Genomic DNA, 15922 nt, shown 5'->3' with positions numbered 1-15922 from the left:
ACACCATGCTGTATATACACACCAGACACACACTAACAAGCAAACAAACAAGTAAAATGTAGTAGGTTCAAAGAGTCCTGTTCAAAAGCCACATGCAAACATGTCACTACCTTGGGCTTCCTGTGAGGGATGTAACAGAGCAAAACGCATCTTATGCAGCACAGCTCTTCCGTAAAGCCATGACTCGTAATTACGCAGAGCACTATGTGCTCCTTACCTTTTCTAGCTCCTGATCTTGTCGATTCATGAGGGTTTTCCAGTGTTCGTAAAGCTCCACGTCTTTGGTCTGAATGTCTTTCAAAGTCCCTTCTCTTAACACGCTCCCGTCCTTCATGGCTATGATCTATGGAAGAGCACAGGAGCAGAAACATAGCAAAATCCGGAGTAGCTAAATGACTGAAGTTGATCTCAGGAAGTGTGTCAGGGCTCGTGCCTGTACAGTATGGCCGCAACACACACACAGCAAGTCTCACCCAGTCAGCGTGTGTCAGGTATTGCAATTTGTGAGTCACAAGAACAACTGTCCTCTTGTCATCCTGGAGAAACTTCAGGATGCCTTCCTGCATCAAGTGATCACTCAGGTGGATGTCCAGGGCAGAGAACGGATCGTCCTGCGGCAGGAAGGGTGGAAGGGAGCTGAGTGAAGTCCATCCTCGGTTCCTTCATAAATTCTCAAAGTCAGGGATGGAGATACCTCCAGAAGATCTTTTATTGTACAGGATTATTTTAGCTATTCTGGGCTTTTTGTTTTTCCATATGAAGTTGAGAATTGTTCTTTCAAGGTCTGTAAAGAACTTTGTTGGTGTTTTGATGGGGATTGCATTGAACCTGTAGATTGCTTTTGGTCAGATGGCCATTTTTACTATGCTAGTTCTACTGCTACAACTTGATGAGCTGGGGTGGATGGGAAAGGGGCCTCCCCTTTTCTGAGGAAGAGGTGATGGAAGGGAGAGGGAAGGAGGGAGGGACTGGGAAGGGAGGAGGGAAGGGACTACAACCAGGATGAAAAGTGAATAAAAAAATTAATTAATTGAAAAATTCTTAAAGAACTGATTAAAAAATGAGGAAAAGAAACATAACCCAGGCTTTTGGTGAAGAGCTGAAGATGCCTGAACATGTCTTCTTTGTTTGATTTATTCCTTTGTTGTTCTGCTTATCTAACATGAAAACCAATGTCTTAATATGGGCCAAAGGAAGAAGTGGCTGGATTTTTATGCCATCAACTCTACATACTGCAGCACATACTCATATGAGTGGAAATTATAACTCTGAAAGAATTTAGCACAATCCTGTTGTCTATATGGATAAACTATATTGACTGATTATGTTGTCAGTGGAACAAAACACTTATGTTTAGAAGTTAGGGTCAGTTTATATTGTGAATGGCCATTACAGAGAATAATATAATAGAGTTAGTATTTGTTCAGCATCCAGTTACTTTCTGCTCAATAGACAGAAACAATAGCAATGATTTTATTAAAGTATTTAAGAGCAATGCCATAAAAATAAATACTAGTAAAGTAATGAAGCAGTTACTTTCTTTTAGATTCCATAGTTACAGATAAATGGCTAAATTAATGAATGTTCTTAAGTGGCTTTTATATAAATTATAAACATTTAGTAACAGAGATAAGCTTATTGATTTAAACCATTTAAATACAGGAATAGTCTAGATAATGAAATAGTTAGCAAGGCAATTGTCAGTATATATGTATATGAGTGTATATAGAGATACCTAACATATATAGATATAATTGTATATTTATATGTTATCTGGGTTTATGGATGAAATGAAATTGAATAGTGACAGAATTTTTTGGAATATTCTAAAAATTCTTTAATTTTAATTCTTTGATATTGAGATGTTACAAAATCTTTCTAAAACTTTTGGTGGTTTTACAAACACCACTGTTACTGTCTTATAAGTGACACCATGGTAGATTGGCACTGTGTCTCTCTCTAAAGGGCCACAGTGACAGCAGCATTTCTTCCAAGACTCACAGGAGATGATGATGATTCAAAGTTCTAGTGCCAGTCAGCCAGTGGCTCAGGCCAGCCATACCAGCTCCTCAACAGGTTGAGGCAAAGGGGTCACAAATTCAAGATTTATCTGGTCCGTAGAGTGAGTACAAAGCCAACTTGAGTAACTTGGTAAGGGTCTGTCTCAAAATAAAGATTGAGGATATAGCTCATTGGTAGAGCACTTGCCTAGCATGTGCAAAGGTATGCATTCAGTCCCAGGACTAGGAAAAAACACAAGCTATGAAATCAAACCCCCGGAATCTATATTCCTGCTGTAGTAAGTTTGATATGACCTGGAATAAGCCTCTCCAAAGTCCTACTGTTCTCATCAATAAAAGTCAGTGATAACAACAATTCAAAAATCAAGTGTTTAGCATGTGAAGTAAGTGAACTAGCATGTATACCATGTTTAGAACTACCATGGATGTAAAAGGTATTGGCAATGACTGTTACCACATACATGCCATGACTTGCTGCTGGGACAACTTAGTGTCAGAATCACATGCAACCTTTTAAACAATATAATCACAACTGACATAGGGTGGGTTGGAAAGCAACCCATGTTGCTTCATGATTCAATTTGTTTTCCTCCAAAGAAAGCAAAAAAAAACAAATGTGAAATTGTAAATTCAATGAAATGTCTATTCTTCATTGCTTACATATACATCTGTACATTTGGTGCTTTGGTTTGGTGACAGAGTCCCACTTGGATCCAGGATGTATCAAACTCATACCAACCCTTCTATTTTATTCTCCCAAGTTCTGGAATTACAAGCATGAGTGACCGTGTCTGATCTATTCAGACTTGATTAAATATCTTTTACAGTCAATGAATTAATGTGTGCTTATTTGTTTCTAATATAGTGTTAAGGCTAGTATCAATCTTCTGGGAATAGAATTTCAGTGTGGTGGGGATATATAGATCAGGCTGGCCCACAAGCAGGTCTGTGGGGAATTGTTTTGATAAAAATAATTGGTATGGAAGGACCCAGCCCACAATGGGTGACACCATTCCCTATGTTAATCAGGATTAACCTAAAAGACTTCCAATATATCTCAATTCTTCTTCTATCCCAAATGGATTCAAATTCAGCAAGAAACTCTAAAACCAGCTTGCATTTTGAAGTTTCAAGAGATACAGGGGACTGAATGTCTAAAGCCTCTATGAGCAGATTTACAAATAAAGATTAACAGTATCATAGGAGAGGGACATATTTACATTCTCTGATGAACTCTAAAATTCCCACTCTTTATGCTGCTATTTTGGCCTGTACCTCCTATAAAAATTAAACCAGATTAAACTTACAATCAATGCAACCAACATGAAAACTATCTGCAGTATCTTCAAGACACATGTTCATGTTGAGTAAATCATCATAGATAACTGTTATCTACAGCCTGAGCTGCACACCATTGGAAAGGAATATCTGTTTAAATGCCCCTATGTCCAACAAAAATCTATTTTCTGACACTTATCACTTTGCCATGAAATACAAAAGAGCAGAACCTGCCAAATAATCCAATACCACCCACACTCCCTTATTAATGATTCTCCTTGTCCAGAAACCCAGATGAACCGTTATCTTCCAGCAAATTGTTTCAGATGCTAACGACCATTGTCACCAAGCTTGACCATCTGAGTCAGATCCTTGGGACCCAGACAGTAAACGGAGAGAACCAACTTGGTGATCTGTCCTCTGATCTCCATACATGGACCATGGGAAGCAAGGATTGCCTCTCCTTCGCACACAAAATGAATAAGTAGATGAAAGGAAATTTAAAGAGACACTTCTTAGAGCACCTCAGTGATTTTCACTGCAATTTCATGAACACCAACCCGATCCACCAACTCTCAGTTTTGTTTGTTGACATGTTAAATTGCACTGTGAGGATTTACTCACTCTGTACTCTGTAATTCCACGAATTAAACCAGCTTTCCTTCAGTTATCCAGCTTGTAATTTTAAAGACCCATTTGTCCAAAGGGGAGAAAAAAACAAATTATAAATACAGTTAAAGCTCATTTTCTCACCAAGAAGACAATGTTAGTGTTTTGGTAGAGTGCCCGTGCCACACAGATTCTCTGCCTCTGACCACCACTCAGGTTGATGCCCTGCAAAGGAAACAGCAGAAACAGCCATTTTCTCCACTAATAAGGGACCTGGTGGTAAAGATTACCTCTGAAATATAAGTATCTCTAAAGTTCTTTTTAACATAACTAGTAATTCTCTTTAGTGCCAATTTTTGATGTATGTCAGTAGTTTCTGACCTTTCATGCTGACTGAGAGCTTTTCTGTACCAAAGCATTAATAACCAACACCCTTGCTAAACACCAAAGCCAAACAATTCCAAATGTTTTTCTTTTCTACATTGTCTGTACTTCGACACATACCTCTTTTCAGAGATTTCTATTTTATTTTTAATCATGTGTACATGTGTTTTCCTGTGTGTACATATGAGCACATGAGTGTAAGATGCCTGCTGTCAGAAGAGGGAGTCAGATCCCTTGGAGCCGGAATTATAGGGGGTTTTAAGCTACCTCAGATGGGTAGTCAGATTGAACTTGGGTCTCCTACCATCTCTCCAGCTCTCAACACACACACACACACACACACACACACACACACACACACACACACACCTCTATAATTTGATATTATTAATTATGCCAAATACACTCCACAAGAATAATCTTTTGTGGTGAAATACTAATCCGCAATGACTTAGCACATGGTATGTACCTAGCTTGTGTGTGTATGCGGCTTTACAGTTTTCTTTATTTCTCATAGCAGGTGCAAATAGATCAGGCTTGTTCTCATTTTACACATGTGGACTCTAAGCCTCAGACATGAAGCTACTTCTCTTAGATAAGACACGATGTTGCAACAGAGAATGGTCAATGAGAAGATCGCAAATCATGAGCAGCTGAAACTGACTGCACTTGGAAATTTTCTCAGTTATTTAGCCATGGTATCTGTGGGTTGTGTAGAGGACAAAACTACCCATGACACTATTGTTTCCACAGTAGACAACACACATTAACCTTTTGCCTAGGAGAGCTTTGGGCCTATAAGGACTACACTTTTTGTCAATCATAAGTGTGTTAAAGATGGCAGTCTAGATGTTTTCAGCTGCCCAGGATAGCATGTTGTCAACATAAAACAGGAGTGTGTAAGGACAAATTATACTTTAACAAATGCATGAGACTGGAAGAAATTGTAAGATGCAACCTTAGTTTCCAAAGCAATTAAACTCAGCAGGATCAGTAGGCAAAAGTATTCCTGGTCAAAGCCAGTGATGGTGGTTCACGCTCCCCGACCCCCACACACTGCCACCAGCCCTGAGTGTCTAACACAAGATCACATGCACAGTAGTATCTCAGTGGGTGCAGAGGGACAGTGGTAGCAAATGGTGCCCTACATCTTGGTGCTTGTCCCTGGGACAACATGAAACTCTTAAGCCCCCAGACTTCACTATGCTTTTCTGAGGATGAAAGACAAGCAGGCAACTTTTCTTGATTCTCTTGCATTGCTTAGTTCAACTACACATAGCTCACCCTTTCTCCAATTTCAGTTTGGTCTCCAAATGGTAACAAATCAATATCTGGCTGAAGAGAGCACGCATCGGTGACAGCTTTGTACCTTTGAGAGAAATGATATTCAGGGTCTTTTAAAATACAGATGTTCCCCCAAGTGTGTTATAATCTCTGACCATAACCAGTCTCCTCCCCTCCTCTCTGTCCCCTCCCATCCTCTGCCCTACCCTTTCTTCCACCCTTTCCCTTCCTCCCTGCTGCTCTCCCTCTCCTTCCCCATCTTCAGTTTTGAGCCATTACTTCTCAAGAAGTGACTGGACCAAACTCATGGATCACATGCAATCGTTTCAGTTGTAAAACATATACATTCAAAGTTACCTCTGTCTGTTGAAAGGACTTCCAAAAGTGATATTTTCCTCGACGGTAGCATTTAGAAGCCAGGGCTTCTGGGCGGCATATGCCACAGAATACCTGCTTCGGCTGGAGAGGAGACAAACACAGGACAGGTTACACAAAGGACTCAGGGTGGCATTTCTGTATGACGAAGGGCAACGAGAGCTGAGAGAATATATCAGACACAGGAGTAGACAACTGAAAGAGAAGGCAAAGGCCACCGATCTCAGAAGGCAATTATCAAATAAGCCACTTAAACTGCAGGAATCTGGATTCAATTAAAATGCCATGTGATGAGTAAGATTTGAGTCTCCTGAGCTAATGAAGTGTTTAATGTTATAAACTGCTAGGAGAAATTTTCTTTTCTAACTTGAGATTAAAGGGTTATTAATAATTCACTCTCTTTAGTAGCCACAGATGTTTCAGCTTTATTAAACTCACTTTATGCAACAGTAGATATTTTTATAGTGATCTTTAAGAAACATGAATTGAAACTAGAATTAGACTATCCATTTGTGGCTTCATTACATAAATATATTTTAAGGTCATAGGTATTATATAAATATTTCAAAATGAAGAATGATAACTATAGGAATCCATTTCAATGTTGAAACTATACATTTAAGGTCCATATTTGAAACATATAAAATATTTTTAAAGAGAGGAGTTGGGAGAGGGATGAATATGATCACAATAAATTGCATGAAATTCTCAAAGAACTAATAAAAGAATTTTAAGAAAAAAAATTTAAGGGAAAGACCAAAAAGTGAAAATAAATAAAACTGATAAATCCCCCCTCTCTTTTCTAATTCTTTAGCTTACAAATGTTACCAGATGCTTATACATTAAATGATGCAATCATTCCAAAATACACATGAGCTGAGGAGGCAGAAGATAAGGGCACCAGGCTGGGGAAGGGAGTGGATGAGCTTCAAAGTCAGGCTTCCATGGTTAGTTCATGATATGTTGGTTACAATGATGGGATTACAGTTAACGGAGAAGGAAGGTTAAGAGGAAGAATTGAGGCCAGCTGACTGGCCATTGGGAAGCAGGGCGTCTTAGCGCTTTTGAGGACGTGAAACTGTAGTGTGCCAGTCATCTTTTAGATAATCACGTAAGCAGGAAAGCAGTGGTTGGTCCTCAGGTCTGACATGTCTGCCTGCCCTTTCCCCTTAGTCTGGGGAGGATCTTTTCATGTTGAGGATTAAACCCAGAGCTTCTTTGCATTTTGGGTTTTTGTTTTGTTTTGAGTAGCTAAGCACTGGGCTCTCTATCTCAATATTCAGACGTTGTTTTGACATGTAATCAACGCATGCATTCATTCTTAGTTTTTATTTAATAAGCCTTCAAGCTCCTTTCTTAAAGACAGTTTGATTTTCAGCAAAACTTGAAAGACACATGACCCACTGAGACAGAAACAGTTGACACAATGAGCCATTTGTTTGGCAAATTAATTCCTTTTTCTTTTTGGTTTGTTGAGACAGACTATCAATATAGGCTGGGCTAGATGGGAGCTTGGCGTATAACGTGGAATGGCTTAGAAATCAAGCCCATCCTCCTGCCTCACGGTTTACAGAGCCGGGATTACAGGACCTGCGGACATACTAATACTTTGTGAACCTCTGCTGTTGGAAATAGGGCAGGCATTTGAAAAATGACTGTACATCATCAGAATGAAGAGGGCAACTGGGGAAAGGGTTAAAGACGGAGGGAGGAAGTTATTCTTATTAAACTTGGGTGAAAAGAAAAGTAATACCTTCGGGTTGCTTCAAAAGAAGACTCTGATTCATTTACACTGTAAGTACAGCAAACAATGTTCATTAATGATCTAGTGCAGCCATGAAAGGACATGTGTGTGAACCAGGCATGAGATGAGCAAACATCAGAAATATTCAATGTATTTCAAAGACAAACCAGATCAACTATTTTCCTCTTTTCTGTCATCCTCGTTAGTGGGAAAATTCCAGATGATAGCAGTCCCAGTTTTGCTTCTTATCTCCTTATGTCCAGTTTTGCTTCCATTAGCTCTTGAGTAATTTCTTGAGTAAAAACTTGAGTAATTTCCCTAAAACACAGTTGACTGCAGTTCTGCATTTCCTTCTTCATCTCATTAAAATTTGATTTTAATCTATTTAAAGTTCTCATTCACTACCCTGAGACAGGACCAGATGAAATCCCCTGAGAATCTAAACATGGAAGGCACACAAAGCCCAGGTCTCTCCCTGTGAGGATAGTGTAAGAAATCCAGACATGCAGCAGGCTCAAACTACAACATCTGAACACAACTACGGAGAGGGGAGATTCTTGTCTAGGTGGGACTGGACGGATTGTGTGTAGTTAGACTTTCATTATGACAGAGAAAGACCCTTGAAGGTCAATATTTTGTATTTGAATTTTGAAGCATTTAGGCTTACCTGAATTCTATTATTTTGAAAGGTCTGTATTTAATAGCTTTACTCAATTGATTTGATCCAAAATAGGTACTATTTATTTCATACAGTGACCTGTGGTTTTGTTTTGTTTGGGGAAAATGTATCTAATTACATTGCGTAGATAATAAATTTGTCTTAGAACTGTTAAGAGTTAATTCCACTATTACACATTGCTGAAGACATGTTAGGATGCTTAGTGGAAGCAAAGAGACATAATACCATTAAATACCAGACTAATAAACTACCACACCAATAAAAAGGCTCTCCGTAAATATCCCTGGTTTAAATAATTCATATCAAAAAAATACAGAAACACTCCATTTCCCATAGATACCAAGACATTTGAACTTAACGTTTTAGTAGTAGCATTATTTAAGTCGTCTGTGGGGGAAAAAAGCAGATGTGTTGGAAGTTAGTGTGCTCCTTTGTGTAGTGTTCAATCACGTGGAAATGCTTACCACACGACTGGGTATGTCAGCCCATGCTGGAGACATTGGAAACCATCAGCTTATCCAAATAATGACTGATTTCCACCAGGTTCAATATCAATAAAATACTTATTGGAGCTGGGGGGGATGAACAGTTGTCAAAGTCCTAGCAGCCAAGCTTGGCGGACTAAGACCCATTTGGCAGAGGGAGAAACACCCTTAAGTTGTTCTCTGAACTCCACACCAGTGTTGGGACATATGCATCTCCCACACAAAACCAACAGATAACTGAACTTAAGACATATTTTTGCTCGCCTCCTCTTGCTGAGCCTTCTAGAGACACCACGAAAATGAAGCTTCCACCCCATTTTGCCTGGTGCCTCACTGTTGTCAGAGCACAACAAGCAGTGAGTACCAGAATGGGCAGAGAATCTCCCTGGAAACATATTTCTGAGATGTCTGCCACAGAGTTTTCAGAAAGTTTCACCGAGGAGGGAAGATCCACTCTTAAACTCTGCGCTAAACAAAGAAAAGAAAGCCTCCACAATTCCTTTCTTCAATAAGACGATTTTGTCAGGTATCCCCGCAGCCGCAGACAAAGGAAGTAGCAATGGAGCTGATGTCATGGGAAGAAAAAGCCAGGAGACCTTGAGGCCAGAAAAAAGGCATAGAATGTGCCCATGAGTTATGCTGCTCGGACAAAGAACGGGGTAAATGCCATATGGCTTAAACACGGCATACACAGTGGGCGTAAGATCCACAAAGAGAAGTAGCTAGATGGTGAAGGGCTCAGGAACCACTATGGAGTCCTGCAAAACCACAGTGAACTGTTACTCTATAGAGGTTCAGCTGAGAAGCCCGCACTCCAGTGGAACACAGGAACTGGGAGGAACGGGAGGGAGGAGCGGCAGAAACCTCCGGGGGCTGTCAGAACAGTGAAGGCAGTGTCCGTGGGAGAGCAGCGATGAGCAATGAAGACAAGCATCCAGCTCCCTAGCCTTTCAAATTTGGTAAGAGGGAAGATGGAGGAGCAAGAGACAACGGACACAGGGAGGAAATGCCTGTGATGGACACAACAGAGGTTTTAGCGTCAACTGCATTTAGTTTGAGGTGCCTGGGGAATTTCCAAATGGCCTTGGCCATGAAGCAGAATTTAAAGCCCAGGGGAGATCCAGGAAGCAAATAAAGAATTTGGGATGATTTACCATCTTGACACACGTGTTAGAAAACAAAGTTCCAGCTTCCATCCCCTTATTACTTTCAAAAATGATCAGAAAAGGGTTCTAACAATTCTAGTTTATTTACAAGAGAACAAAAGACCAGGAGCAGGGAGTGGGAACTGAAGTTTTGGGAGGATGTATGATGACCTGGGGAGTACAGAAGCAGATGAGAGAGAAGGGCTGAGTCCAGAAAACACTACACTGAGCAAACTGGCTAAGAAAAAGAAATGTAGGAGAGCAACAGAGAGGAGTGACCTTTTCAGTGGGCGTTTGGGGCTGCTTTTTAAGGGGACATCTCATGCTCCTCCTTCCTCGTCATCCTGGGGACTGGGACTACAGACATGGGCCACTGTGTCTTATTGCACTCTTGTGAGGAGAAAGAACCAGACTGCAAGCTTTACTGGAAACTCAATATGGAAGTCATCTGAATACAGAAACATTAGTGCAGCATCAAGTGTCCAGGATGTCCAGGAGGCAGGGTGAGGAAATGCCTAAAGAGGGTCCAGTGTGCTTAAGGATGCCACGTCTTAAACTTATTAGTGAGTGGACACATGCATGCCATGGTCCAAAATATGTAAAAATGTATCCAAGGGTTATTGTCTGAATTTTAATTTCATTCTTGATTCCTTTATCACCATTTCCAGCAATATGCTTTTTTATTTTTACATAATAAGATGGAATATGCACGGTCTACATGCTCTGGAGCACAAATAAACAACAACTTAGATTACAAAATGTGTTTCCACATTGCCATGTTGTTTATGTGTTAAACAAATTATAATAGTGAAGAATGGTACTGCCCAAAGTCAAACTGACTCAACTGGAGTGCAGGCCCAGAAAATTAAGCACCAGAGAAGAGCAGACTGGAACTCGCTGGAGGTGTGGGAAGGAGACATCTAGATTTTCCCTTCACTATCTCACATTCTGTCCATTTCAGTTTCAGTACAACAGAGCTAAGTGAAAACCAAGTATCTGATTGTGATGGCTTGGTATCTGACCGCAGTGACCAACAGCAGACTGAAGAGCGATTATTTCCTGAGCTGTCGTCTGAGTGTGAGCAAATGGTTTCATGGCTACTGCCTTCCAGATTTGTGCAACGCAGACAAAACAGACACACAACTTCGCTCAGCTTCCTTCTTTTGCCAGTGATACTGCAGACAAGAGTACTAGGTCGGATTTCAAAGCCAAACACTCCTTTCTCCTGATGTGTATTCTAAAGAGCCCAGAAGCAACCTTTATTCCCTCAGAGAAGCCTGGGCACAAGAACAGCTGGCTTTGTTGTGTGGAACTTTTCCAAAACTAGGCCTTGTACAGCAAGCCTGCTCACCTTTGGGACAATTGCCACATGTGGCAGGATGATTCTTGGTTGTGGGGATTCATGGTGCACCTCAGATGGCTTAGCACATATCTCTGGTCTGTAGCAACCAGAACAACAGCAACATGGTTCCCAAGCATGTCTCCTGACACTGCTGTGTTCATAGGGAAGAATCATACGTGGATACCAACTGCTAGACAGCACTCTCATTTATTTGTTTTCTGTTTGTTTGACAAAGGTTCCAACTAGTCCCCTCACAGGTCGCCACTGAGGAATCAACTAAGCAGCCCAAAGTAAAGAAACCTAGTTTGCTCTTCAGTACGCAGTTCTATACTTGTGTAGTCCAGCACCACTTCATTACGTCAGCATGTTCTGAAGACCCCTGCATCACTCCCCTGGGCTAGTGACCTCCCTTAGTGTCCACGGAGGCGCTTTCTCTTTGCCAGCCCTTCTTTCAGTGTCTCAGCGCCTGAAGGAGGACCAGGCCTGGTACCTGCCTCTTTCCATCTTTTCAAGCTGCACGGTACGTTAGACTGTCCTACCCACACATTCCTCTGTACCTACAGTGTCTGACTTTCATTAAGTTGGAGAGAAATTGTTGCTTTTCAGTCTTTTACAAAGACTTTAGAAAAGATCATTTGATGTTTGTTACCTGAACATTGAACCCTTGATAATCTGCTTTATAGATAATGTAAGCTTTCAATAACATTTTATCACAGAATGAATTTTGAGTGTTCCCTATTTACATTTAAAAAAATTGTCTTCACCTCCCCAACCTCTTATCTTAGCACACACTAGTTAATAGTATTATAAACTGTCACAGTGAATTATTTTATAATTTTTATGACATTTAAGGTTTCCACTGGTTTTTGCTAGTGTTGTGATTTTTTTATTTTTATGTCTTTGTATATTTCAGAGATTCTATGGCTCATGACAAGGAGAACTATTGTTCTAGTCTTCCCTTTGAATATGTTTGGCTGTGTGACAGAACAGAAACCAGTTTAAAACACTGTCTAAGAGAGCACCAATTGTTAGCTTGACACTAGAGGCACTCTCCTCTATTAAAGGTTTGTCTAGATGAGACCAATCTATGGGCAAGTCTGTGGGGGACTGTCTTCATAGGTAATTAGCATAGATAGACCCAGAACATGTGGGCGTCGCCATCCCCTGAGCATGTGGCTCAGGAGCTCTAGAGGAGAGCTCACTAAGCATGGACTAGGTGAGCCAGCAAGCAGCATTCCTCTGTGGTCTGTGCCACAAGCTCCTCCTTGACCTCCTGCCCTGACTGTCTTCAGTAATGGACAGTGACTTGTGCATGCAAGCCGAATCCTTCCCTCCCAATTGCTTTTTGTCTGAGTGTTTATCACAAGAGAGGAAAGGAGAACAGACATACTTACTTGCTCCAGTAAACTTTCCCTTCCAGGGTCTGCATCTCACCAAGGACCGCCAGGAGAAGAGACGATTTCCCACATCCCACTTGGCCCACAATCATGGTTAACTGACCTAGAAAAACAGAGCAGAAGACAGGAAGACAAGAATGACTTCACTCAGCAACTGAAACTAAAACCCAGCCATGAGGATATACTGAGATTCTTAGCACTAGGCACACAGACAGCGGGGAAGATAGTTGGTGTACACTCAAGGCCAGCCTAGTCTACACTGCAAGTTCTGGCAAGAGTGAGGCAAGCTCAAGTCCAGCCTGGTCTATAGTGCAAGTTCTGGGCCAGCGAGAACCACATAGAAAGATCCCATCTCAAACTCTAAAAGCAAAAGAAAAAAAAGCACCAAAATAAATAACAAAATAAGTCTAAAAAAAACTATAACAAGATGAAATTTCAAAATATTTAGACAGGTCTAATGTTGCAATCCCTAGTCCAGTTTGATTTCAAGCAGTGAAGTAAATATCTCCTGCTTTTTGCAAAACAAAAGAAAAATAAAGCATATGGGCCTTGACTTATTATTTTAAATTTTCTTTAGCGAAGATCCATGTAGCCTGGGCTGTCCTCAAAGTTGCTATGACTTTCTGATCCTTCTGATTCTGCCAACTGAGCCACATTGTAGACCATGCTTTATTAATTTTTAAATGGGAAACAGTTGACATGACTAACAAATAAAAGAAATAACTTCTTAAACCATCAATGTTAGTTTTTACTTTCACCATTAAATGCACACAGTAAAAGGTCAATTATGACAAAAATTGGTAGTTGGGATGAAAGTGATTTGGGCTGTTATTAGCACTCTTTAATTTCCCATTTTGACGTCCAGGGATGCTAGAAAATACCCAAGCTACTGACCATTGCACAAAGGTTGAGCAAATATTTCTATGTAGTTATTCAAACATTTTAAATAAAAGTATTGTGACTATCCCGACATATCTTGTTATTTTTGGTGCTACTATAAATACTATTATTTTCTTAATTTCCTTCTTGGGTAATTTGTTGTTAGCACATCAAAATACAGAAATAAAACCTAACCAAGGAAGTGCTTCACATTAAGAGCTACAAAACAGTGAAAAATGCATGCCTGTAAACAGAGAGTTGAATGAAAACACACCGTAGGTTTATGTGTTTGACAAACTAATGTGATTAAATGTCCATGCTTCCCAACACAATCTACAGGTTTAATTTAACCTTCCTCAGAATGACAAAGACACATTACATAAGCAATACATTACAAAGCCACTATGATCTGTGTGGTACTGACATGTTGGGAGATGGAACAGAATAAAGAGCCCAGAACTAAACCCATGTATATATAGTCACCTAATCTGCCATAAGAGTTTCGAGATCACACAGTGGGGAAGGAACAAGTATGATGGGCAAACTGAATGTCTGCTTGCAAAAGAGTAAGATTTGACTGTTACGTTCTACGGCACACCAAAGTCATCTCACAGTGACGGAAGACCTAACACACAGGAAGCTCCAAAACCTCAAAGAAAGGACAGGGGAAGAAATTCTTCACCTTGATCTTGGCAGTGAATTTTTTGGATTTTAAATGAAAACACCACCAACAACAAAAATACAACAGTCAATCAAACAAAACAGCAACATAGGAATACCTCAAAATATGAATAGGACAGCAAAGAAAATGATGAACAGAGGAAAAAATGACAGAAAACATTCTGATATTTATTATCAGAATTAATGCTCAAACTACACAAGAATTACCTACAACTCAATAACAGAAAAATATAAAGTGAGAATTTAGTTTGGAAAAGAGTATCATAGTGACTCAAATACTAACTACAGAATGAACATATGTCTGTTGAAATCACCTCTGAGTGTCTGTACAAAATAATTAAAATTCAGACAGTAAAAGACATCTACACTTGCACATTCACTGCAGCATTCTCCCAACATCAAAGCAGACAGAAATAATCCAGTATCCACTGACAGGTAGGAAAAGAAGCCAAGTCCATGTCTTGAAAGGTTCATCTATAACAGAAGAAAATCCTAGTGTTTTCAGCAACATAGGTGAACCTTGAAGGAGTATCCTAAGTAGGACAAAGAAGATAAAATGCTACATGAGTCCATGAATGTGATTTATAATAGTCAAACTCACAGAAGCAAAGACAGCAAAGGCAGTTGCCAGTGGATGGAGGAACTGTGGGGGAATTGTTGTTTAATGGGTGTAGAATTTCCAAAATGCTTCAATACCTGTTCAATATTAAATTTATACCACTCTAATATGTGGTAGGATATCTCATGGTATGGTGTTCCCAAAAAGTTTACAAACTAAAAGAAGAATAATAAAAAAAAAAACTTTTGGAAGTAGCTATATATTAAGTTTGACCACCATGAAGGCATCAAAGGCATATGTTTGACCCAAACTCTCGAAGGAGATAGAAAGACTGTAAGAGACATTAGGTGCTGGATGACTTCAAGGAATAGGTGTTTCCTGAAAGCAACAGCACAGTGGCATATATGAACCTGCAGAGGTTATGACAACATGCATGAGACCTGCAGAAACTCCAGCCAGACAAAAGTCTGAGCAGAGGGTGGAAAGGTGGACATGAAACCCCACTACTGACTGAGGAGCTGTTGGCATTTGATAGCTGCTGGGGGAGGGGAAGTCAGTTTATTTACTGGTGTGAACCCTGGTAGATCAACCATACTTCAAAGTAGGCCCCATGGCCAAGAGCAGCTGACCAACAGAAACTGTGTTTGATGAGTTTAAAATGGAAGACAAAAACTCAGTTAGGGGAGTAAGAACGTGAAGGTAGAGTTGGAAAATGGAGGTGAGAATGAACAAAATACACTGTATAGCTTTCTGAAAGAATTAATAAAAAATATTATCTCAAAGAAACTCAAAATGAAATATTAAATATCTCCATAAAACTTAACGGTAAGCAAATCAATAGGCATGTGAAGTGATCAGGTGGACCATCCTCAAGTACTTGCAAGTGTCCTCAGTTGTCAAGGCCTTGGATGCTCTCACACATAGACTTTCTTTGATGTTACTCTCAAAGACAACGAGAAACCAACAACCCCCGTTCCTTAAGTACCGCAAATCACTGAATGAACAGTAAACAACTTGTCCAAAGACAGAGATTTTTAATGACAGTCAGTTTTATAATTTC

The 15922-nt window shown here is 40.0% G+C and overlaps 1 protein-coding gene across 2 annotated transcripts in view; it reads right to left on the bottom strand.

The window, feature by feature from the left end:
• Abcc9 (ATP binding cassette subfamily C member 9) overlaps positions 1–15922 on the bottom strand; it is a 107510-nt gene that overhangs the window by 44544 nt on the left and 47044 nt on the right. Inside the window, exons 18-24 of one of the 2 annotated variants that reach the window (XM_055605663.1) lie at positions 12741–12846; positions 7705–7743; positions 5934–6035; positions 5577–5661; positions 4053–4133; positions 474–611; positions 218–343 (exon numbers count right to left, since the gene is read on the bottom strand). In XM_055605663.1, coding sequence (XP_055461638.1) covers positions 218–343; positions 474–611; positions 4053–4133; positions 5577–5661; positions 5934–6035; positions 7705–7743; positions 12741–12846 — 677 coding nt within the window. The remainder of the gene's footprint in view (positions 1–217; positions 344–473; positions 612–4052; positions 4134–5576; positions 5662–5933; positions 6036–7704; positions 7744–12740; positions 12847–15922) is intronic. The other variant, XM_055605664.1, reaches the window with a different exon arrangement.

Source organism: Psammomys obesus, unplaced genomic scaffold, assembly GCF_907164565.1.
Source record: "Psammomys obesus unplaced genomic scaffold, mPsaObe1.curated_primary_1811, whole genome shotgun sequence".
NCBI lineage: Eukaryota > Metazoa > Chordata > Mammalia > Rodentia > Muridae > Psammomys > Psammomys obesus.
The sequence above is the reverse complement of the archived record's forward strand: the minus strand, read 5'-3'. Positions and strand labels throughout refer to the sequence as shown.